Genomic DNA, 25,100 nt, shown 5'->3' with positions numbered 1-25,100 from the left:
ATTCCAAGCCCAACTAATGTCTTGTACAACTCCAACATGATGTCCTAACTCTCAAGCAAGTGAAATGTCTTATTCACTACCCTAACTCCTTTTTTTTATCATTTTCAGAAAGCTATGAACTTCCATCTCAAATTCCCTCTGTGCATCAATGACTCTAAGGTGCCTGCACTTACTGTATACGTCTGGCAAATATTAGATGACTCAGAGTGATACCCTCACATTTGTCTGGATTAAATTCCATCTGCCTAAGTTCCTAGCTGATTGATGACCCTCTCTGTTTTTGAACAAATTCCCTCACTGTCTACAACTCCACTAATTCATGTTGTCAACAAACTTTAGCACACACTGGCACTCTCATCCAAGTCATTTATATGCAGTCAGTGGCCACTTTATTCGATTCCTCCTGTACTCACTGTAATAAAGTGGCCACTGAGAGTATGCTCGTGGACTTCTGCTGTTGTAGCCCATCCGCTTCAAAGTTTGGCGTGTATTTCATTTAGAGATGCTCTTCTGCAAACCACTGTCGTAATGTGTGGTTATTTGAGTTACTGTCACCTTCCTGTCAGATTGAACCAGTCTGGCCATTCTCTTCTGATCTCTCTTATTGAAAAGGCATTTTCACCCACAGAACTGCCGCATACTAGATGTGTTTTTTTTTATGCCCTTCTCTGAAATCTCTGGAGACTGTTTGTAAAAATCCCAGGAGATCAGCAGTTTCTGAGATACTCAAACCATCTCGTCTGGCATCGACAATCATTCCACAGTCAAAGTCACTTAGATCACATTTCTTTCCCATACTGATGTTGTGCCTGAGCAACAAATGAACCTCTTGACAATGAATGCTTTCGTGCACCGAGTTGCTGCCATGTGATTGGCTGATTAGATATTTACATTAATGAGCAGATGTACAGATGTCTCTAATGAAGTGCCACTGAGTGTCTGTAACAACAGCACCAATCCAGCAGAGGATAATTCTCCTCAATGTTCTCCATCTCCATCGCAAAGCTAAATCTGTCAGAACACCTCAGATCCCATACACTCTAAGATTCTGGGCTGACGTACTGTGCAAGGCATTTGTCAAAAATCTTGCTGGTGTCCATGTATGATCTATTGTGTCTGCTGCCCTCTCATCATCACACACAAAACTGATGCAGTTAGCAGAGTACTCCCTTCTCATTCTCCACTATATTATACCACATCATGAGTCAGGGTAACAAGAAAAGAAGTCAGAAAGGTTACAAAAAAAGCAGGAAGTAGCCTCTGGATGCCAAAGCCAGAAGTACTTTAGTAGTTTTTAGTCAATAAGTGGTGTTTTAATATCAACAAAAACGCAAGACTACCTAATATCACAGGGGAAAAATAACAGAGGACAGAAAATTCTTTCAAAAGATTGCTCCTCAAAAATTTTTTTGGGTTATGATAGTCCAATGGATACGACTAAATATTCCTGTTTCAGCCTGATTTTAAAAAAAAGCACAACTGCTTCCAGGGCCAGTACAGTCAACAAAGATGTCTTAATGTGTTTAAACAAACTATCGTTGATTAAAACTGACAGAAGCAACACCGATTATGGTCGGAAGTGCCCACATAGGATACCTTGGAGGAAGCGTAGGTGCAGAGAGGGGTTACAAGTGTGTTTAAGGAAACGGGGTTTTAAACTCCCTATACTGACTATTTTGTTGGCGGACGTGCAGTCTCTGGTGAATAAGATCGATGATCTCAGAGAGACATTAGGTGATGAATCAGAGGGACATTAGGACTGTCCTTTGTTTCATGGAATCCTGGTTAACCCCTTCCATACCAGATGCAAGTGATTCAGATCAATGGGTTTACTATACATCGTCAGGATAGATCTATAATGTCTATAATGTCTATGGATGTCCAATGGAGTACCTGGTAAGGCTCTGAAAACCTGTGCCAACCAGCTGGTGTGAGTATTCAAGGATCTTTTCAACTTCCCACTTGCTTCAAAAAGGCAATAATTACACCAGTGCCTAAGAAGAATAATGTGAGCTGCCTTAATGACTATCACCCGGTAGCACTCGACAGTGCTGAAATGCTTTGAGAGGGTGGTCATAACTAGACTGAACTCCTACTTCAGCAAGGACCTGGACCCATTTCAATTTGCCTATTGCCAAAATAGGTCAGTGGCAGATGCAGTCTCAATGGTTCTCCACACTGCTTTAGACAATACAAGCACCTATGTCAGGATGCTGTTCATCAATGATAACTCAGCATTTAATACCATCATTCCTATGATCCTGATTGAGAAGTTGCAGAACCTGGGCCTCTGTACCTCACTCTGCAATTGGATCCTTGATCTCGACTTCCTAACCAGAAGACAACAATCTGTGCGGATTGATGATAATGTATCTTCCTCACTGACGATCAACACTGGAACATCTCAGGAGTGTGTGCTTAACCCACTGCTCTACCCTCTACAGTATATACACATGACTGTGTGGCTAGGCATAGCTCAAATACCATCTAAATTTGCTGATGATACAACCATTGTTGGTAGAATCTCAGGTGGTAACAAGAGGGAGTACAGGAGTGAGATATGCCAAGTAGTGGAGTGGTGCCGCAGCAACAACCTGGCACTCAACGTCAGTAAGATGAAAGAGCTGATTGTGGACTTCAGGAAGGGTAAGATGAAAGAACACATACCAATCCTTGTTGTTCACACTTTCTTAATCTATTCAATATATGTATAATGTAATTGATTTACTTATTTATCCATTATTATTATTTTTATTTTATTTACTTTTTCCATCTTTTATATTATGTATTGCATTGAACCGCTGCTGCTAAGCTAACACATTTCACGTCACATGTCGGTGATAATAAACCTGATTCTGATTCTGACTTGAAGCTGAACACATATATAACTTCAGACTACTTGTATCACATAGGAATTTGGAGAAACAAGAAATTTAATTTTATTGAATATTATGTATTTTACTGCATAATAGTGCTGACACTTTGTAATAGTTCAACGAAGCTAAAAATGTTTTATTGATGATTTTCATTTGTACTCAAAAAGTCTGAGGCTTCTTGCTTAAGAATTGAACAATAATCAGCCAGCACTGCTGGATTCCAGTTACCCTGATGACCATGATGTCCTGGTGAAACCTTTCACTGTGCCCATCAGTGATAGTGCCAAGATTTGCAGGGAAGAAGTCTAAATGGGAATGCAGAAAAATGAATCTTTAGTGACACATTGCATTTCATGTTCTTGTATGCTTGAAGCAATTTGTCAAACAGCTGCATGTTGTTTGGTGTTCTGTAGATGCTAACAAAGTTTCCAACAACATCCCTGAATGCGATTTTCTCCAGTCCCACTGGAAGTTGTTCGAATTGCCTGTAATTGATAACCTGTTTGATTTGGGGACCAACAAGAATGCCTTCCTTAATCTTGACCCCTGCATGTTTTTTAATTATTGTGATGCATACTGGCTTGTCTCAGATATTCAACAGGAAGCCAAGACACATGTGTGTCAGTATATCAAAACTCCAAAGTGCATTGGATTTACATTTTTTCATCCTCTTAATAAATAGGACATAAAATATTGAGTTTCTCCTCTGTAATGGGGAAGTAGAGACATGATTTTCCATGCATTCTTCATATTTTGTCCTCATGGTAAAGTATTCAACCATGTGCATTATAGATTTCCAGCATGATTCTTACCATTAGAAAGGACCCGCCCTACTCCCACCCACGTATATCCACCCCCCTCCCCACTGTGCAAGAATGTGTGCTGCATGGGGGATACTGGTTGTACTAGGAAGCAATATTAAAAGAGGGAAATTTAATATCTTTAAATGTTGCCCCCCTCATTACATAGGGATGTGATAGGAAGAGCTGCCAAAAAAGAAATGTGTTTATGTAGCATCTGTTATTACTTAAGGATATCCTAAAGTTGTTCTAAAGTCTAATCACCATTGTCGCATAGGAAATATAGCAGCCGATTTGCTTAAGCAGCAATATACTATACCACTAACTAAGGGTGAGTGTGCTATGCATGCCTAAGATCCAGGTTACCTCGAAGAATCCTAATTTAGTTTGCACTTTGTTATTCATCAATACACCATTTCACATTGTTTCCTTCAATGCTTTCTCCGTAAAAATATTAAATCCTCCGTTCTTCACATAAAATCTGTGTTACTTGTGAAGTGATAATTGTTCTTCATAATTATCTGTTATCCTACTTGGCCATTTTAGTTGTGTTTCACTGACTTAGTTTAGCAAATGAACATTTATTTACTTACTCCTTCTTTGTTCTTTTTTAACAATATCTTTGTTCAATCTCTTTTGTGCATTTTCTTAAATATTAACAGTAGCAACACATGTGAGTTTGACTGTGACCCTTTATGTACTTTTGTATTCCATGGTGAGTAAACAATGACCCATAAATATTTAGTCAGCCAATTATTCCACACTGTACTCTTCCAATACCTATTTAATACTAGCTACCTTAAATGTAAATTAGTGACAAATATTCCCAAGGCAAAAAATAACAATTCATTTTCCAGATGACAGGTTAATTGGTTGTGGAGTGGGTACATAGTATTAAATAATATGGGTTATTTTTTACATTGATCACTTCAACATGTGCTCTATGTAAATACTGTGACTTATGTGAATCCAGACCACTTTTTTTTACTTAACAGAAATTGAAGGTCTGCAGAACTATAAACAATTTACCAATCACTAAACTTCCTTCACTTTCTGATTCTGAACAAGATCTTTAATTCAACACCACTTTCTCTTGGATCCATTGGATTTTATTTTCCTGATCAATCTGTTGTGTGGAGCTCTCCCAGGCACCTCACTAAAATCCATGCATACAAGTTTAAATCTTCTGTTCTCCAAGTGCCACACAGCACTATTGTACAAAAATATCTCGTTTGTGCCAAACTGTTATTCTTCCTAGTCACATCAACGGGCACCTGGACCACAGCCCTGCATACCCCTCCCATCCCTGTACATATCCAAACGTCTCTTAAATGGTGCAATCGAACCCACATTCACCATTTCTGCTAGCAGCTCATTTCAAACTCTCACTGCCCATTTGCGTGAAGAGGTCCACCTCGGGTTCCCCTTTATTATTTCACCTTTCACCTTTAACCTATGGCCTCTATTTCTAGTCTTGCCCAACCTCAGGAGAAAATGACTGTTATTTTTTAAAATATAAAGGTACAGCACAGAACAGGCCCTTCATGCCAACAAGACCTGCTGCCCAGCAACCTACCTATTTGAACACTAGTCTAATCACAGGTCTAGTTACAATGACCAATTAACCTAGCAACTGGTATCTCTTTGGCCAGTGGGAAGAAACCAGAGCATCCAGAGGAAACTTATGCAGTCACAGGGAGAACATACTAACTCCTTACAAACTGAACCGGAAATGACCTCTGAACTTCCTGCTGTAATAGGCTCAGGATAACCATTATGCTACCGTGGCAGTGAGAGGTTTTGTATACCCCTATCAGATCTCTCCTCATTCTGCCAAACTTCAGGACAAAAAAAAAGCCCTAACTTTATTCATTGTTTCCCTATCATTCAGGTTTCAAGTCCCGGTAATATCATTACATAGAACATAGACTAGTACAGCACAATACAGGCCCTTTGGCCCACAATGTTGTACCGATCCTTAAACCCTACCTCCCATATAACACCCCACCTTAAATTCCTCCATATACCTGTCTAGTAGTCTCTTAAATTTCACTAGTGTATCTGCCTCCACCACTGACTCAGGCAGTGCGTTCCATGCACCAACCACTCTCTGAGTAAAAAACCTTCCTCTAATATCCCCCTTGAACTTCCCACCCCTTACCTTAAAGCCATGTCCTCCCGTATTGAGCAGTGGTGCCCTGGGGAAGAGGCGCTGGCTGACCACTCTATCTATTCCTCTTAATATCTTGTATACCTCTATCATGCCTTCTCTCATCCTCCTCTCCAAGGAGTAAAGCCGTAGCTCCCTTAATCACTGATCATAATGCATATTCTCTAAACCAGGCAGCATCCTGGTAAATCTCCTCTGTACCCTTTCCAATGTTTCCACATCCTTCCTATAGTGAGGTGACCAGAACTGGACACAGTACTATAGAGCTGCATCATTACCTCGTGACACTTAAACTCATTACAAATGAGCATACCTTGCACATTCTGAAAAATGCAGTTGTGATATGTATGATATAACCTCTCCTTAACACATCCTTGCTGACTGTTGCTGATTAACCTTTGCCTCTCTAAGTGATGATTCATGCCATCCTTCAGAATGTTTTTAAAAGAATATTTTAAATACCATACAGCATTGCAAAATTGTGTTGGAGCCTGTGCAATTTCTTTCCTTGCTTCTTTTCTCCGCAAGACAGATGTTAAGCCAACTGGCCTGTGGTTTCCTGTCTCTCTACTTTTTTGCATTTTCTATTTTCCAGTCTAATAGAACATTCCCAGAATCTAGGAAATTTTGCACATAAGCTTTCTGATTTGGATGAAATCCCCCAAAGACCCAATACTTAAAACCCTGTATCTCGAGCAACTTACTCAGGCAGTTGTAATTTTCCTGAGATCATCTCTTCTGTCCAATTCTTGTTCACAAAGCATATCTGAGATAAATCCTGTATTGTGAAATCTGAAATAATGTAATTCACCTGCTATCTCCTTGTTTTCAATTATTAATTCCTTAGTGCTCACTTTGTTAACTCTCCTTTATACAAATTTTGCATATTTTTAGTGGACCAAGCAACTCCTCTCTTCTGAGGACATTGTGATTCTGCAACAGGATAGATTGACTGGGTGAAAATATGGCAACTGGATCTTTATGTGGGGAATGTGAGGCCACGTTCTTCGAAGGAGGCAAATGGTGCATTTCACTGTATCTTTTGTTGTACGTGTGATAAATAAATCTGAATTGATTAGAGGAATAAAAAGTCAGATTATTACCAAAATGAAGTGAAAATGAGTGTTCAGGGGAATCTACACTCAGAGGCTACTTTATGAGGTACCTCCCATACCTTATAAAGTGGCCATTGAGTGTGTATAAAAGGTGTTCTGCTGCTGCAGCCCATCCATTTCAAGGTTTGAAGTGTTGTGGATTCAGAAACACTCATGTGTACACCACTGTAGTTACTTGAGTTGCTGCTCACTGGGTTTATTTTTGTTTTTTGCACCATTCTCTGTTAATTCTAGAGATTGTGTGCGTGAAAATCCCAGGAGATCAGCAGTTTCTAAGATACTCAAACCACCCCAACAGTCAGTTTACAGTCAAAGTCACTATGATCACCTTTCTGAACAACAACTGAACCTCTTGACCATGTCTGCATGCTTAATGCATGGAGTCACTGCCCCATAATTGGCTGATTAGATATTTGCATTAACGAACAGGTGTGTCTAATAAAGTGGTCGCTGAATGCAATTGTTCCAGTGCATGAATCACACGAAGTTAGCAGTCATGCCTAATAAGTAGTTAAAAAAAGAGCATGTTGGAACTTTTCGCAAAAGGGTTAGAGACTAAGAACAGAAAGATTTTGTTACAATTACACAGGGTGTTGGTGAGACCTCACCTGTAATGTCATTTATTGGTTTGGTTACTTTGTAGCAATGGAGGCAATCTAAAGGAGATTCTCTGGACTAATCTGTGGAATGAGAGATAGTTGATTCTTCAGGGGAGGCTAGATGGTTTGGGCTTCAATTTCCTTGGAATTTAGGAGAATGAGGGGTGAACAAACATGTAAAATTCTAAGAGGGCTTGACAGGTTAGGTATTCAGTTGTTTTCAGCTTTAGAAGAGTCATGAATAAGGGGTCACTGAGACAAAATACAAGGCCAGTTTTTAAACACTGTGTGGAAATTTCTTTTCTCAGAGGGCAGTGAATCTCTGGAATTTTCTAACCCAGAAGGTGGTGGAGGCCAGATCATCAGATATATTTAAGTGGGCGTATAGTAACCATTTGAAAGTTTGAAGAATTGAGGAGTCATGGAGAACTGACACAACAAGGGAATTGGGGCCAGCACGAATCAGCTGTCATCATGTTGAATGGCATGGTAGGCTTGAGAAGCTTAATGGGCCTATTCCTGCTTTTGTTTCCTTGTGCTCTTGCTGCTTTACCAAATTCCAGTTAGAAACATAGAAAACCTACAGCACAATACAGGCCCTTTGGCCCACAAAGCTGCACCGAACCTGTCCTTACCTTAGAAATTACCTCGGGTTACCCATAGCCCCTCTATTTTTCTTTTTTTGTAATTTATTTTTTATTGAAGTTCATCATCAAGCAAACATTTCCATAAGAGATATTTCAGATATTGTACATATATGTCATATATTTATATATGCCACAAATCTTCACATAATATCTATCTGAGGTACACACTTATAGAAAAGAGAGGAAAGAAAGAACAAGCAAAAGGAGAAAATAATGTACAAGTAGGGAGTGATTTTTTAAAAAATACATTCATTGATTTGTGAGAATAAAATCAGGTCTATGAGGTGTTATGTAGTTAAACCATTTTTCCTAGTATGAATCAAATTGTTCCAACTTATGATTAACAGATGCTGTTATCTTCTCCATTTTGTAAGTGTCCATCCATGTATTTAAAGTTGGGCTCTCCTATGATAACCATTTCCTAGTAAGAGTCATTTTCCCAGCCACCAACAGTATATTCATTAAATATTTATCTCTTCTCAACTATTCTTGAGGTATATATCCAAAATATATGGTCTTACTTTCTAAGGGTAGTTCACATTTAAAAATGTCTTGTAGTGCATTGTGTATCCCACTCCAACAGTCTTTGATAACAGGGCAATCCCAGAAAATATGTTAATGGTTTGCATTTTGATTTCCACAATTTCTCCAGCAAACAGGGACGTTACTATCATAATGGGATTTCTGACAGGGTGTAATAAAATATTTTATCAAGTTTTTCAATCCAAACTCCCTCCATTTCTGTGAACTGGTGCACTTCCATTGATATCTCCATATTATTGTCCATTCTTCCTCAGATATAATTATCCCTCCTTCCTTCTCCGATTTTCTTTTAATGTATGAAGTCGAATGTGTTTTAAGATTTGAGCTTGAAATTATTCTACTTCCATTATCTGAATTATATGCTTTTCTAAATAGCTTTATCAAGCATGTACTTGCCTTGGTTACATTTTTAACCTTCCTATTAATATACTGTCGCATCTGCAAATACTGATAAAAGTCTTGTTTTTCTACTAAGTGTTTCTCTTTAAGCATTTCAAAACTGAACAGTGTTCCTTCTTTCATTATATTGCAAAGAACTGTTATTCCTTTAGTTGTCCAGTCCTTAAATCTAGCATACAGTTTATTCGGCATAAAATCTGAATCATATGCACACCATTTAAGAATTGCAATATTTCCCTCTAGTTTATATTCTTTTGTAATAGTTTTCCATATTGTAAAAGACCATTTTGCCCATGGGTTATCAATAGTATTTATGTAACTTTGTAGGTTATCAGCCAAACTTGCCTGTATGGGTATGAGAAGTATCCTCTCAATGTTTTTCCATTGAGCAGCATATGATGTGTTGCACCAACATATCACAGCTGTCAACTGTGTTGCAAAATAATAATCTCTAAGAGAATGTAGGCCCCATCCCCCCTTTTCCTTGGTTAATTGCTAAGTTTTGAGATGAACTCCAGGCTTTTAGCCTTGCTATATATATCTTGATAACATCTTGTTCCATTCATTGAATTGATTTTGGTTAATCTCTATTGGTAGGGTCTGAATGAGGTGTAATAGACTGGGCAATATATTTTATTTTAATGGATTCAATCCTTGAACTGAGACTAAAAAATTGAATTAGGTTCCATCTTGGTATAGCTTCCTTAATTTTTTTATATATAGGTGGATAATTGCATTCTGATAATGTTGCCAAATCTTTTGGCATAATGATGCCCAAATATTTGAAAGACTCTGTTTGCCATGCCCAGAGATATCTACTTTCAATTTCTCTTGGTGGGCAATAGTTATATGAAAGTAGTTGGGTTTTATCTATGTTGATCTCATATCCTGATAATTGACCATATTGTTCAAAGGACTGCATCAATTTAGGTAAAGAGTATGTTGGTTGCCCTAAATGATCAAAATGTCATCCACGTAACAGGCCAATTTATGCTCTGTCCCTTTAATAGTAATTCCCCTGATAACTTCATCTTGTCTGACGTATTGAGCTAGTGGTTCCAGATGTAATGTGAAGAGTAGCGGTGAAGCCCTCGATTTTTCTAAGCTCCATGTACCGATCCAGGAGTCTCTTAAAGGACTCTATGTTGTATCCGCCTCCACCACTGTCGTCGGCAGCCCATTCCACGCACTCACCACTCACTGCATAAAAAACTTACCCCTGACAAGTTCTTTAAATTCGGTAAAAGATGCACTGAAATAAAGTTTTGCTGTCTGTGGAGCCCGTGCTTGTATTCGGCTGATAATAATTGTCAAACTATTGATTCTAGTTGACTACCTGATTTTCTGTGAGTCCGGCAGGCAACTTTTTTATTGCTGACTAGTACCGTAAATGAAGTTTTGTGTTAAAGAAATCTTAACAACAAAATTTACCCAAATTGTACAGTGAAATGACCCTCTTACCAAATTCCTGTTCTTTACTCTTGGAGGAATCTACACTCCTGTTAACTTTGCAATCTGCTACTCACCCATTGCAAAATCTTATTGCAAAATGAACTAACTATCATCCCTAATGAGAACCAGAATCCACAAAAGTGTCTGACTGTCATCTATCTATCTTTGTTGAATTTCAGTCTGATGACTGACAGGGTTTCCTTACAAAACAACTCAAATATACTATTACTTAGTTTAACAATTGCACAATGAAAAACTACCGGCGAACGAGATTATCTGAAATCTGATCTGGACTGTCTGCGTCTGCCGTTGTGCTACAATCCTGGCAATAAGGAAGGAGGACAATTTTCTCCAGACACTCCTAATTATCAGAGATAATTATACAGCTCTGTAATTTGCTGCTGCAACAACCCCAGTAGTCAGTTGCAACCTATAAATGCCTATGGGGCATTGGGAGCAAGCATGGCTTTCAACTTTTCTACCTCTAAATCACCAACAACATTACTGAGTTTCCTGTGGATTAAAGATTAGCTTTATTTGTCACATGCAGTAAAATCTATCATTTGCATTGACAAACAACACCAAAGATATGCTGGTGCAGCCCGAAAGTAATGCATGCTTCCAGCACCATATATATATATAGTAAATCCCACACAACCCCATACACTTGTCTTCTCGCCTGGTCAGGGCATGATCAACTTCTGCATTAAATATACCCAGGGGCTTAGCCTCCATTGCATTCTGGGGCAGAGCATTCCACAGATTCGCTACTCTTTGGCTAAAACAATTCCTCCTTACCTCTGTTCTAAAAGGTAGCCCCTCAATTTTAAGTCTGTGCCCTCTAGTTCTGGATACCTCCAGCATAGGAAACATCCTTTCAACAGTCGGTAGGTTTCAGTGAGATTCCACGCATGCCTGCAACTTACTAACACTAACCCATACATCTTTGGAAAGTGGGAGGAAACTAGAGCTGCTGAAAAAAACCCATGCAGTCATAGGGAGAACGTACAAACTCCTTACAGCAGCAGAAGTAGGACCTGGGTTACCAGTGCAGTAAAGCATTATGCTAACTGCTATTTGACTGTGCCACCTGCTTGTACTGAATCTCCCTTTTTCACTCATTAACACAATGGCATGCAGATGACAAGGAAATCATCACATTATTGCACAGCACTTCATTAAATGGACTTGCATTAAGAATCCCGATAAAATTAATTCGGATCCTCTCTTGATGCCTTGAATTTGTGATGTCATAAGGAGGCACAGTAGCGTGACACTACTACTAAGATCGCAGTTCAATTCCCAGGCTGTCTGCAAACATCAAAATAAAATAAAAAATAAAAATAAACATGACAATAAAAGACATAATGATATTAGTTAAAAGCAAAGTTAAGTAAATACATTTTGAGCTGGCATTTAAAACTGTCAACTGAGTATGCATTCCTTATAGTTTTAGGTATTAAATTCCACAGTTTAGGAGAGTGGTTCAGAAAAGCTGATCTGCCAATTATTTTTTGAGGGAGGTTCTTTAAACCTAAGAAGCCTGCAGAAGAACACCCAAGACTCAAGCAGGATTGGAAAACAAAAGTGATTCTATGATGTTCTCCAGTCCCAGACCATAGAGGGATTTAAAAACAAGTCAGATAACTTTAAAATCATTTCTAAAAGATACAGGAAGCCAATGCAGAGTAGCTAGGATGCGAGTGGTTCCTTATTCTAGATCTAGCTCGAAGTCTAGCAGTGGTGATTTGAATGAGTTGAAGTTTCTCAGTAGTTTGCTTTGGAAGGCCAGTAAAAAGTGCATTGCAGCAATCTAGTCTACTCAATATAAAGGTGTGATTTAGTTTTTCAGCATCATTACGTGACAGATACAGACATAACTTTCCAATATTTCTTTAGTGTAGAAATGCTGCTCTGCTCATTTCTTTATGAGGGATTTAAAATTCAAGCCTGGATCACGGACAACGCCTGAACACGTTACTTCTGATTTTAACAAGGGGAGCAAAGTTCAGAAGTTTATCGAAGTTTATTATCTCTTTTCATTTTGGGGCCAGCCAAGGGTATTTCTCTTTTATCTTCACTTAGTTTTAGGAAACTATTGTTTGTCCATTTATTTACTGCAGCCATACCAGAAGCCAGAGAAGATTGGGCGCCATGGTAACGTAGCGCTTAGTATGACACTTGTCCAGCTCAGGGCATCAGAATTCGGATTGAATTCCAGTGTCTTCTGTAAGGGGTCTGTATGTCTTCCTCATGGAATGCATGGGTCTTCACCGGGTCCTCTGGTTTCCAAAGACGTAGTGAGTAGGTTAATTGGCCATTATAAATTTTCCCATGGTTAGGTTAGGGTTAAGTCGGGTTTGGCCGGGGTTGCTGGGTGTTTTGGCTTGAAGGGCCAGAAGGGCCGATTACACACTGTATCTCTAAATAAATAAATAAGCCATCGGCTCAATGGAGATATGCAGTTGTGTGTCATCTGCTTAACTGTGGAAATCAAGGTGTTACTCTCTAACGATGTCTATAAAGAGAAGAGTGGGGAACCAAAACATCTTCCCCGAGCAACTCCAAAAGGTACCTCGTATCTCTTAGAAATCTGCTCTCCAAGACAAACAAAAAAACCACCTTCAAGATATATGAACAAAACGAATTCCACAGAGGCCAACCCATTTCTCAAGGCAATCCAAGTAAATATTGTGGTAAATTTATTTTTTGAAGACAGTGTTCAGATCTAGATGATTCTGTAGGCAATAGTGCTGAGCTGACAGCTTTGGTAAGGGCCATCTCTGTGCTATGATTGGCTCTAAAAGCTGACTGAAACTTTCTAGAATGTGGCTCTCATTCAGAAAGTTGTTGAGTTGGTTGAAAGTGACTTTCTCAAAAATCTTGCCCAGGAAGGAAAGATTTGTAGTGAGCTTGTAGTGAACTAATTCCTTTGGTGGAAGATTTGGGTAGCATTCGTGAAAAGAGGAGGTATCAAGGGGCTTTTGGGATCATAGAGCAAAGAAAATGGACATTTTGGCCCACCTCGCCAAGCTGACCATGATGCCTATTTATATTATGCCATTTCCTGGCATTAGGCCCATATCTCTCTATATCATTCCAAAGTACCCGTCTAAACACCTTTTCAATGTTGTATCGTCCTCCAATCTCTCCCGTCACAATTTGTTCCAGATAACCACCATACTCTTGAAGATCTTGCTCTGCTCTGTGGAGTGTTGCACTGTAGTTTAATTCTCCTATTCAGCACTTTGGGTTATATGTTAACTCTATGACTCACAGGGACAGAGACAAAACTGGCAACGTATGAATCAGATCGATACCAAAATGAATAGAGTGAATAATATATCTTTTAAAGAAGCATTGCCATAAATATTTATGTATAGAGGAATAATATTTCTCTAATTCCTTCCTCCCCTCCAGCGGGAAGGCTGCCAGATCTGGAAAATGCACATGGTTAAAGGTTCGGATGGACTTGGCATCCAGATCACAGGGGGCCGGGGATCCAAACGTTCCCCCTATGGCATCATTATTACATCTGTCGAAGAAGGAGGAGCAGCACAAAGGTAATCAATAGCACTTAACGATGTTATGCTACCATAACATTGGTCATGGGTGGCTGGGTGGAGATACGTCTCTGTCAAAGGAGGTGTAAGGTGCTCCTTCCCTCCGCGAGCCTGCAGGTCACCCTTGGGCAAGGTGTCACACCTGCTTAGCCCCCAGTCAGAGTCACGTAAAGCCATGGAAACAGGTGGTGGATGGTGGTATGAGCAGCTGGTGTATATCACAACTCTTGGCTGTGCGACCACAATGCTAGGCAAACAATTTACGAAGATTATTGGTAAGGCTCGGTCACCCACCTTGTAAAGACACTGCCAGGAGAAGGCAATGGCAAACCACTCTGGAGGAAAATTTGCCAAGAACAATCATGGTCAAACAGCTGGAAGACCATGATTGTTCACATCATACCACACAGCACATAATGGTAATGATGCTGCTGCCATTTTCTTGAGTTGCTTTTTAGACTGCTTAGAAATATGTACGTGCAGTTCAGAAAAAGAGCAGTCATACACTTTATCAAATCTTGGTATTGTGATGTAATTTTGATGAGATTCTGTTTCACAGGTAATTAGAATTTGTAATACTAATAGAGGGCCTTGAATTTATATAGTACCTTTCATCTCCTCAGGGCAGACTAAACAATTAAGTCAAAAGTACTTGACTAAATCAAGGACGGCAAAAATGTTATGATTATGGTATTGGAAAAAATATAGCTGGCAGTTGTTGCTGAAGGTCCAATAGTTTGCAGTAATCAAGAAAGTGGGTGCAGTACTTGATGCACCATCAATAACTCTCGGAGACGTGAGTCAAGGTAGGCTTTTATTGGCTGGAGGAAAGCACCATCAGCAGCAAGCGACCACCACGCAACATCCTGGAGACTGAGGGAGGAGCAGTGCCTCCAATCGCCTTTATACCGGGGTCTGTGGGAGGAGCCACAGGAGCAGTCAGCAGAGGGGGCGAGTCCAGACGGGTATATGTTGTTCACCACAGTACTCATAATGCATATTGTCCATTCATTGGAACAAAGGCACTACTGATGCTTCATTTGAAGGATTGAGACCCTAGTTAAGAGAAAAAGGTGTATAGCAGGCACAGGCAGGTAGGAACAAATGAGATGTTAATGAAGTATACTAAAGCAAAATAACTCTTAAGGAAGTCTAAAAGAAGGGACAAAGTTGCTCGAGCAGAAAAGGTGAAGGCAAATCCTATAGGATTCTACAGGTATGTTAAGAGCAAAAGGATTGCTAGGGACAAAATTGGTCTCTGGAAGACCAGTATGGTCATCTCTATGTGGAGCCAAAACAGATGGGGGAGATCGTAAATGTATTCTTTGCATCTGTACTTACTCAGGAGATGGATACGGAATCTATAGAAGTGAGGCAAAGCAACATCAACTTCATGGACCCTGTACAGATTCAGAGGAGGAGGTGTTTGCTACCCTGAGGTAAAACAGGGTAGATTAATCCCCAGGACCTGTTAAGGTGTTCCCTCGGACCCTATGGGAAGCAAGTGCAGAAATTTCCAGGGTCCGAGCAGAGATATTTGAAACATCCCTAGCAACAGGAGAGGTACCAGAGGATTGGAGGATAGCTGATGTTTTTCCGCTGTTTAAAAAAGGCTCTAAGCAGAAACCAGGAAATTATAGACGGATGAGTCCGACATCAGTTAGAGGAAAGTTATTGGAAGTTATTTTAAGACACCAGATATATCAGTATTTGGATAGGCATGGACTGATTAAGGATAGTTATCATAGCTTTGTGCATGTTTATGTCTAATCAATCTTACAATTTTTCAAGGAAGTTACCAGGAAAGTGGATGAAGGCAAGGCAGTGAATGTTGTCTACATGGACTTCAGTAAGGCATTTGACAAGGTCCCACATGGGAGGCTGGTCAAAAAGTTCAGTCACTTGGCACTCGGGATAAGGTGGATTAGACATTGACTTTGTGTGATAAGTCAGAGAGTGGTAGGAGAGGGCTGCCTCTCTGACTGGAAGCCTGTGACTAGTGGTGTGTCACAGGGATCGGTGCCAAGTCCTTTGTTGTTTGTCATCTATATCAGTGATCTGGATGATAATCTGGTAAACTGGGTCAGCAGATTTGCAGATGACACCAAGATTGGGAGTGTAATGGACAGTGAGGAAGGCTGTCATGTCTTGCAGAGTGATCTGCAGCAGCTTGAAAACTAGGGTGAAAAATGGCAGATAAAATGTAATGCAGACAAGTGTGAGGTTTTGCACTTCAGTAGGACCACCCAGGGTAGGTCTTACACAGTGAATGGTAGGGCGCTGAGGAATGTGGTAGGACAAAGGGATCTGGGAATACAGGGACATAATTCATTGAAAGTGCATCACAGGTAGATAGGATCGTAAAGGAAACTTTTGGCACATTGGGTTTCGTAAATCAGATATTGAGTACAGGAGTTGTGATGTTATGCTGAAGTTGTATAAGACAGTGAAGACAGTACTGAGGCCTAATCTGGAGTATTGTGCGCAGTTTTGGCCACCTACCTACAGGAAAGAGGTAAATAAGGTTGAAAGAGTATAGAGAAAATTTACAAGGATGTTGCCGGGTCTGGAGAACATGAGATTGAATAGCTTAGGACTGTACTCTTTAGAACGATGAATACTGAGAGGAGATTTGATAGAGATATACAAAATGATGAGGGGCATAGATAGGGTAAATTTTTTCCCACTAAGGTTGGATGGGACTACAACCAGAGGTCATGGGTTAAGGGTGAAAGGTGAAAAGTTTAAAGGGAGCATGAAGGGAAACTTCTTCACTCAGAGTGACCTCAGAGTGTGGAATAAGCTGCTAGCACAAGTTGTCCGTGCAAGCTTGATTTCAATGTTTTAAGAGAAGTTTGGATAGGTACACAGATAGTAGGGATTATGGAGGGTTATGGACCAGGTACAGTTCGTTGGGAGTAAGCAGTTTAAATGATTTCAACATGGACTAGATGGGTCAAAGGGCTTGTTTCTCTGCTGTACTTCTCTATGCATGTATGACTGTATATCTGCTCCACCACCAGGTCTGACAATTTGAAATTCTACTACGTTGCTTGGTTCCAACCCTACCTTATCTCATCTGTTGCAAAACCTTCAACCATGGCTTCTAGACCTAATGAAACAAGCACACTCTCAGCTGGCCTCCAAAATTTTATCACCGTAAACTTAAAGACATTCAAAACTTTGTTTTTCACATTTTAGTTTGGAATGAATGTACAAACACTACTGTGTCCCAGTGTTTTCTGGTACAATTAAGCAATTGTTGCAGCTAAGACCTGCTGGTACAATCCCTTCTTTCTCCTCCCTCTTCCATTATCTTTTTTTACAGTATACCCTTTGCCCAGACTTTAATCCAAGGAAATGCCTATTAATCTAGCGCAGTGGAGAGTCAATGGCTTTTGCAGAAGCCTTGACATCAACAAAATGTCTTTCAGCACCTACTCACTGTAGCCTTTTGAAACTTGAACCTATTCCAGAAAGCGCAAACACTTAAGGGCTGAAACAAAGTTTAAAGTGTTTGGTTCTTTAATGGAATAGGGTTAAGTTGCAACTGTCTATAGGGGTCATGAAGAATTTTTGACAACTTTGGAATGCACTGCTGGATGAGTCCTTCATGCAGGTCAGAAAGTGCTTAGCTGTATGTATTTGGGAGATTCCATTTACTAAGGTTTTGAGCTCCAAGCTACCAATGTCCAGTTAGCAATTTCTCTGTAATGGTGTTTGCATGCTTCCGGCAGATATTTAGTATGCACCTGCATAGGCCTTCAACAAGTGGCATTGGCAAGACTGTGTGTGCAAGCTGCCCGCACACTTCTGACCAGCAGCCAAAAGAGCAGGCACGCCCTAGTTAAATGTTAATCCATTTCTCTTTTAGCGATGTTATTTGAAAGCTGTGTTTTGCCCCACAAAATTTTAAATAGGGCCAAGTCCTTCTAAAACATTCCTCCTCAGCCAGTTCCGTCAGGAGACGATTACGGAAATGACAACAAAACTGAAAGGTAGGTAAGACTGAAACTTTTTTCAGGATCTTTCCCCATGAGATTTGCAGAGAACAGTTACTTGATCATATTTTGTTTTCCTCGGCTGCTGGCACTGACCAGCAGTAAGTAAATGTAATCCGTGAGAGCCATTCTGTTCGCTAAATCAAACAGGAAATCAATTAACAAGCTTCCATTACCCTTTGTGAAATTCTTGAACTATTCTTGGCTTTTAAACAAACAGCAACATGAAAATTATGATTGACAAAGCAAGTTTAACTTATAAGTTTTTTCAGGCTCAAATTTCCCGTTACTTGGCTAAAACTGCACAGATCCAGGGAAAAAAAAACAAAATAGTGATCAGAAGTTTTCATATTATTGTGGATTAGACGGGATAATTAAGGAATGTACTAAATTGTGCTCTGAGGAAGTGGCTGTTATTGGAAAAGTCCATGTCTGACATGTGGGAGTCGTTTAAGGGCCATTGGTCTGAATTCAGGAACAACTTGTTCCTGTGAGGAAGAAGGACAAGGATGACAAGGTTTGGGAACTTTTATTTAGTCAAAAAGGAAGCATGTGTTTGGCCTAGAAAAGTTTCGGAAGCGGAAATCAGACATCCTTTTTGAGGTAAATAGAGGAAGCAGGGGAGAATTTAAACAGGGAATCAAGAGGACTAAAAAGGGATACTAAATTTCTTTGACAAATAGAATTAAAGAGAATCCCAGGTACTTTATACATATAATAAAATCAGTAAGATAACTAAGGAGAAGAAAGTCTGACTCAAGGAGAAAGGAGGGTATTTATGCAGTCAGAGGAAGTAGGCAGGGTATAAATGAGTACTTTGCATTGGTATTCACCAAAGAGAAGCGTATGGAGGTTTGTGAGATCATGGAGTGGTTATGATAATATTCTGGGGCACGCTGATATCAAAGAGGAGGTGTTGGGGCTGATGGGGAACATTTAATGTGCATGCTAATGGGATCTATCCCAGGTTATGGAGAATAGCAAGAGAGAACATGGCTGGGGCTTTGACAGAGATCTTCCAATCCTCTGAAGTCACAGAAAGCTGGAAAATAACCCATGTTATCGTCCTGTTATGAAGGGCAGTAGAGACAAACTAGGAGGTTATAGCAAGTGAGCCCTACATCAGTGGAGGGAAATTATTGGAGAAGGTTCTTAGAGACAGGATCAACTCGTGTCTGGAAAAGCATGCACTAATTAGGAATTGTCAGCATTGCTTTATGTGAGCGGATCATACCTTACAAATGTGATCAAGTTCTGTGAGGAGAGGATGATGATTAATGAGAGCAACATAATGGATGGACTTACCTAAGAGTTTTAGCAAGGTCCCGCATAATGGGCTGATCCAGAAGATCAAGGCACATGGTATCTATAGAGACTTGATAGACTTAGATTCAAATGGGCATGGCCATAGAAGATAGAGGATAGTGGTGAGGGGTGTTATTATGATTGGAGGATTATGATCTGCGGTGTTCCACAATGCAGTTATATCATGAAGCCTCAGCAAGTAAGGGAGCTTGAATAAAATTATATTTAAGAACATAGAATAATACATCACAGTACATGCCCTTCGGCCCAAGATGTTATGTTGACATTTTAACCTACTCAAAGATCAATCTATCCATTCCCTCCCCCATAGTACTCCATTTTTCTATCATCCATGTGCCTAACTAAGAGTCTTCTGCATACCCTGAATGTATCTGCCTCTATTTTACCCATGGCAGGTGTTCTATTCATCCACCTCTCTCTGTGTAAAAACACTACATCGGACATCCCCCTTATACTTTCCTCCAATCACTTTCTTCCCCCTAGTGCATGATTGATCTGGAACCAGGAGGCAGGGTTAGGGTTAGAGCATTTAGACGAGCAATTGACAGCATGGACATAATGAGCTGGAAGACCTGTTTCTCCACCAAATGAATCATTGACTCAGTAATTAGGTAACTTTAATATTAACAAAGTTTTTCACTCCATGGATGCTGCCCTTTCAGCTGGGCATTTCTAGCATTCTCCTTTGGGTTTCAGATATCAGCAAACTGCTTCAACCCACATTTCACAGCTTTAACTTGTCCCTTTGACCAATCTCTCCAATCTCTTTAACCTTCCTCATTTCACAATTCTCCTATTTTCTGCCGCTCCCTTCCCAGATTGAATGCTTCCTAGATTTTGATTTTCTGTACCTGACATCGTCATAAAACTTCTTTGTATTTTGTTGTAACCCGTTTCATTTCCCACATTGGAGGAGCCTGTTCTGGTTTTCTTTCCTTTCTGCTTCTGTGAATGTGGAGGGAGAAAGGAGAGAGAATGATCAGGGTAGAAGGGATCTTCGATTTTGTTGGCTGCATTCCCAAGGCAGCAGAAAAAGTAAACAGAGTCAGTGGGGGGTCAGGGGCTGGTTTTTGTTATGACTGAAATATGTCCACAATTCTGCAATTTCTTGTGGTCTTGGGCAGTGCATTTGCCATACCGAGCCATAACACATCCTGACAGGATGTATTCTGTGGTGCAACTGTAAAAATTGGTGAGAGTCAATGGAGATGTGCTAAATTTCATCAGCCTGCTCACAAAGTAGAGGTGCAAGTGAACTTTCAAGTTCAAAACATCTATATGGTTGGATCAGGACAAGTTATTAGTGATGTTTATACCTGGGGACTTGCAGCTCTTAACCATCTCTATCTTAGGGACGTGCACTCTGCCAAGTTTCTGAAGATAATGGTCAGCTCTTTTGTTTTGCTGATGTTTGAAAGCTTTACCTTTTCTCATTTCTCCTACCAGGGATGGAAGACTGAAATCTGGTGATGAGCTGCTGATGATTAACGGACAGTCCCTGGTTGGACTGTCACACCAAGAGGCAGTGGCTCTGCTTCGGTCGGCAGCAGGACTTGTACAGCTCATTGTTGCAAGCAGGGTATGTGCTTCATCCAGGATGAACTTTTTCCCAGTTTTCTCCTCCTCGCTTACTTTTCAAAGTACTCTGGTAGAACTTTTAGGACTGAAGTGTTCCCTGGGTTGGGCGCATAGAAGTCGACATCCAGCAAGATAAAAACAGAAAATACTGGAAATACAGGTCAGGAAGAAGAGAAACATTTAAAGAATCTTCATCAGATGTTGACTGGAGTTGGGGCTTTATGTTTTAGCTCTTGGCAGGGTCACCCATGCTAAACAGGTCAGAGTAGAGGCCAGACCGAGAGTGGTCCACCAGTTTCAGCGGTTTGCTCAGAGCTAACAACCCTGGCTGGTAAAACAAAACTGTTACAGAAACAGTAATGAAAAATCCTTCTACATCTGAATGCAACAGTATTCCTGAGTCTCCACCCGGAACTTGAGTGACTGACAGTAGTGAAAACTCAGCTACTGACATGGCGAAGGAAGCCCTGAACACCGCCAGGGATGGAGGACCTTCGTTGCTTCACTGAATGCCAGCAGCGTAATGGGAAGTAGATAGATTTAAATGATTAGAACATTGATCAGGTTCTATTCTTGGTCAGGGATCTTGGAAAGGTTTCTTCCATGTTAATCCTAGATATGGTGATTTCTTATAGAAGAGTCAATACAATAAAGTCCCTAATTCATTCTAAATTCTACTCTGCTGAACACTAGGATAGCTCCCTTTACAAAAGTGTCAAAATAAAAACACTTTACATTGAACTAGGTGTCAAGCTAATCTCTTGCTATAACTTCTTAAGAGAGAATGGGAGATAATTGTGAATCTGTGGAATTCGTTGTCAAAGGCAGCTGTGGAGGCCAAGTCTTTATGTATATTTAAGGCAGAGGTTCATAGATTCTTGATTGGTCAGGGCATGACAGGATACGGGGAGAAGGCAAGAAATTGGGGCTAAGAGGAAAATTGGATCAGCCATGATGAAATGGCAGAGCAGACTCAATGGGTCAAATAACCTAATCTTCTCCTATACTTTACGGTCTTATAAGAGGTAGACTCTAAGCAATTATGTAATTAAATATTTTCAGCCAGTTTTGTATTCATTGTGTCTTAAATGGTGACCACCACCTTCTTGACATCAGCCTCAGCTCGTATTTTAAACCTTGTCTTATAATTATAGTGGGGTATATGATCTTTTTTAAAGCTTTATATCCAGATATTAGGCACTAATAGGATGAGAAATTAGAGTGTAGCAAAGGTAAATTGCTTTTGTTGAAAGTTAGAACATAGATCACAGAGTAATACAGCACAGTACAAGAGTTTTGACCCATGATGTCGTGCCATCCCTTTAACCTACGGCAAAGTCAACCTAACCTTTCCCTCCCTCATAGTCCCTCCATTTATCTTGCACCATGTGTAGATCAGAATTGTAGATTATAGAAGAAAGGATATTGAGGTGTTAGGTATTTGTGATCTTGAACGTAAAAGGAAACATGAGGTAAAACCTTGATTTCTAAATAGTGAGGGAACAGGAGATGGAAAACATTGATTTCAAAGTCATGAGGAAGCACTAAAATGATTAGAATTTAGCAAAAACAAAGGGTGAATGGTCACATCTGCTGTCAATAAAGTTAAAGTAGCTGAAAAGAATTAATTAAAATATCATTAAATTGGCAGTGACAGCCACAAATAGAAGTCAACAGATTTATGACACCATCGATGTGGACACTCAAATCAACTGCCGCGATCACGGGGTTTACAGTCAGCTGTCCAAGATCCTGCTTCAAATAGTGAGGATTTTTAGATGTGAAAATCAAGGCCCTAATTTCCATATACAGTGTACTTATTTTCTGCAAGTAGTCTTCACTGTTGCCTTGTGTTAAATTTCATTCATATGTTAGACTGAAGAAGTCAACCTCGTTGGATCTGTGCACTGCGGAAGCAGAAATGTAAAGCCCAAGTGACAGGGATCAGAAAGTCTTTGTAATTCCTCAAATCCCACTAGAATTGCTGACATTTCCTTGCTTGAAGTGTAGCATTTATTATGCATGACTTGTCACTAGATTGGTGCTGGGGTAATATTTGGAGTACACCTTACACAGGATTGAAATTTCATTTGAACAGATGTTGAAGAATGTATAGAGGAGCTATTGGCTTCATTTATTACTCTCAAGACTGAAAATGATGCTTTGGAGATTATTTATTCAGGGAAATAATGAAGAACTGCCCAGAATATGGGATTCTTGCAGATCCACTGTTGTAGAGTATGCAGGTCTCAGCAGAAACAAAATCCATTCTTTCAAAATTTTCCATTTCCCTTTCTTCTCCCTCTTTTACAGGATGAATCCGAGATCCACTTCCAGAAGTATCCCTCCACAAGTTTACCTGATCTGGTCACGAATTTTGCAATGGCCGATAATTCCCCCTCCCCTATGGAAAATAAAGAAAATGTAAAGCCAGAAAGCAGCCATGCCACCACATCTGACTGCCATGTAAACCACGGTCAAGAAACTGTGAGTGTTGGCGTATCAAAGTATATGGTGTTTCACTTAACATATTTGTCTGAGCGCCATAAGAAAGTGGAAGGAGAATCTGTTCATGAATTCTTGTGAAATACAGCTGTTTGATACTTTAACAAAGTTGTTATACGGTTTAAACTAAGTTTGTTAAAATGAAAACTTACCAGTGAGCATCAACAATCAGACCTGCTGTGTGGGATCCAAAGAGTTCAAGGAAGGGTCAGCCTCTTCAGAGAAAGGAGGGGAAGAGATGTATCAGAATCAAGTTTAATATCGCTGACAGGTCGTGAAATTTGTTGTTTTGCAGCATCAGTGCAATGCAAAACGTAAAAGTACTATAAATAATAATAACTATATAATTTTCTAAAATTAATTAAATAGTGCAAAAAGAGAACAAAAATAGTGAGGTAGTGTTCCTGGGTTGATTTATTGTCCTTTGAGAAATCTGATAGTGGAGGGGAAGAAGCTGCTCCTAAAACACTGCGTGTGGATCTCGGGCCCCTGTACCTCTTCTCTGATGGTAGTATTAAGAAGAGAAGATATCCTGGGTGATGGGGTTCTTAATGATGGATGTCATATTTTTAGGGATTACTTTTTGAAGATGTCCTCAGTGCTGGGGAGGCTAATGCCGATGATGGAGGTAGCTGAGTTTGCAATCCTGTGCAACTTTTTCTGATCCTGTGCAGTGGTCCCTCCATACCAGACAGTGATTGTGGTGAACTACATATACCTGCCTGGACACGCCCCACTGCTGACTGCTCCTGTGGCTCCTCCCACAGACCCCGGTATAAAGGCGATTGGAGGCACTGCTCCTCCCTCAATCTCCAGGATGTTATGTGATGGTCTCTTGCTGCTGTCTGCTCTCTTCCAGCTAATAAAAGCCTATCTCCAGCCTCACGTCTCCGAGAGTTATTGATGGTGCATAAATTTTATTAGCTGGAATTTTAAAACATGGAGAGCATTTTACATCTGGAAAAATTGGACTTGGATCCTCAAGCTCCAGAAGCAGCTCTTGCCTTTGAACTCTGGCTTGCATGCTTCCAATCATACCTGGAAGAGATTCCCGTATCTGAGCCGGCTATCATGCACAAAATCCTCCTCTCCAAGGTCAGTCCAAGGGTATACTCCCTCATCAGGGACCTGCCGACCTACCAAGGGGCACTGGACGCCCTCAAAAGACAGTACCTGCGGCCGGTGAACACCATCTACGCAAGACATCACTTAGCGACGCGGTGGCAGCGGGCCAGAGAGTCGAACGCTGAGTTTGTCTGGGCCCTACAGACACTCATGTGGGTCTGCGACTTCAGGGGACTGACGGCGGAACAGCATGTGGAGCTCCTGGTACGAGACGCCTTCATTATGAGGATCAGGTCAGTGTATGTGCACCAGCGGCTGCTGGAAAACGTTGATCTTACCTTACAGTCGGCGATCGAGCTGGCCAACACGCTGGAGGCTGCTCTGCACAACTCTGACACTGTCCAGCCGCGCGATCTCCCGCCAGTTCCATGGACACTGCAGACCCCACCACCCACCAGCGA

At 40.4% G+C, this 25,100-nt stretch overlaps 1 protein-coding gene across 1 annotated transcript in view; it reads left to right on the top strand.

Annotated features, from left to right (window-relative positions):
* Nucleotides 1-25,100, top strand: part of pdzd2 (PDZ domain containing 2) — a 445,568-nt gene that overhangs the window by 295,788 nt on the left and 124,680 nt on the right. Inside the window, exons 5-7 of the mRNA XM_059989569.1 lie at nt 14,022-14,164; nt 20,938-21,070; nt 23,383-23,556. Of these exons, the coding sequence (XP_059845552.1) occupies nt 14,022-14,164; nt 20,938-21,070; nt 23,383-23,556 (450 nt within the window). The remainder of the gene's footprint in view (nt 1-14,021; nt 14,165-20,937; nt 21,071-23,382; nt 23,557-25,100) is intronic.

The sequence above is a fragment of the Hypanus sabinus genome, chromosome 14 (genome assembly GCF_030144855.1).
Source record: "Hypanus sabinus isolate sHypSab1 chromosome 14, sHypSab1.hap1, whole genome shotgun sequence".
In the NCBI taxonomy this organism is placed as follows: Eukaryota; Metazoa; Chordata; class Chondrichthyes; order Myliobatiformes; family Dasyatidae; genus Hypanus; species Hypanus sabinus.
Note: the sequence above shows the minus strand (reverse complement) of the source record. Positions and strands in the feature narration are given on the sequence as shown.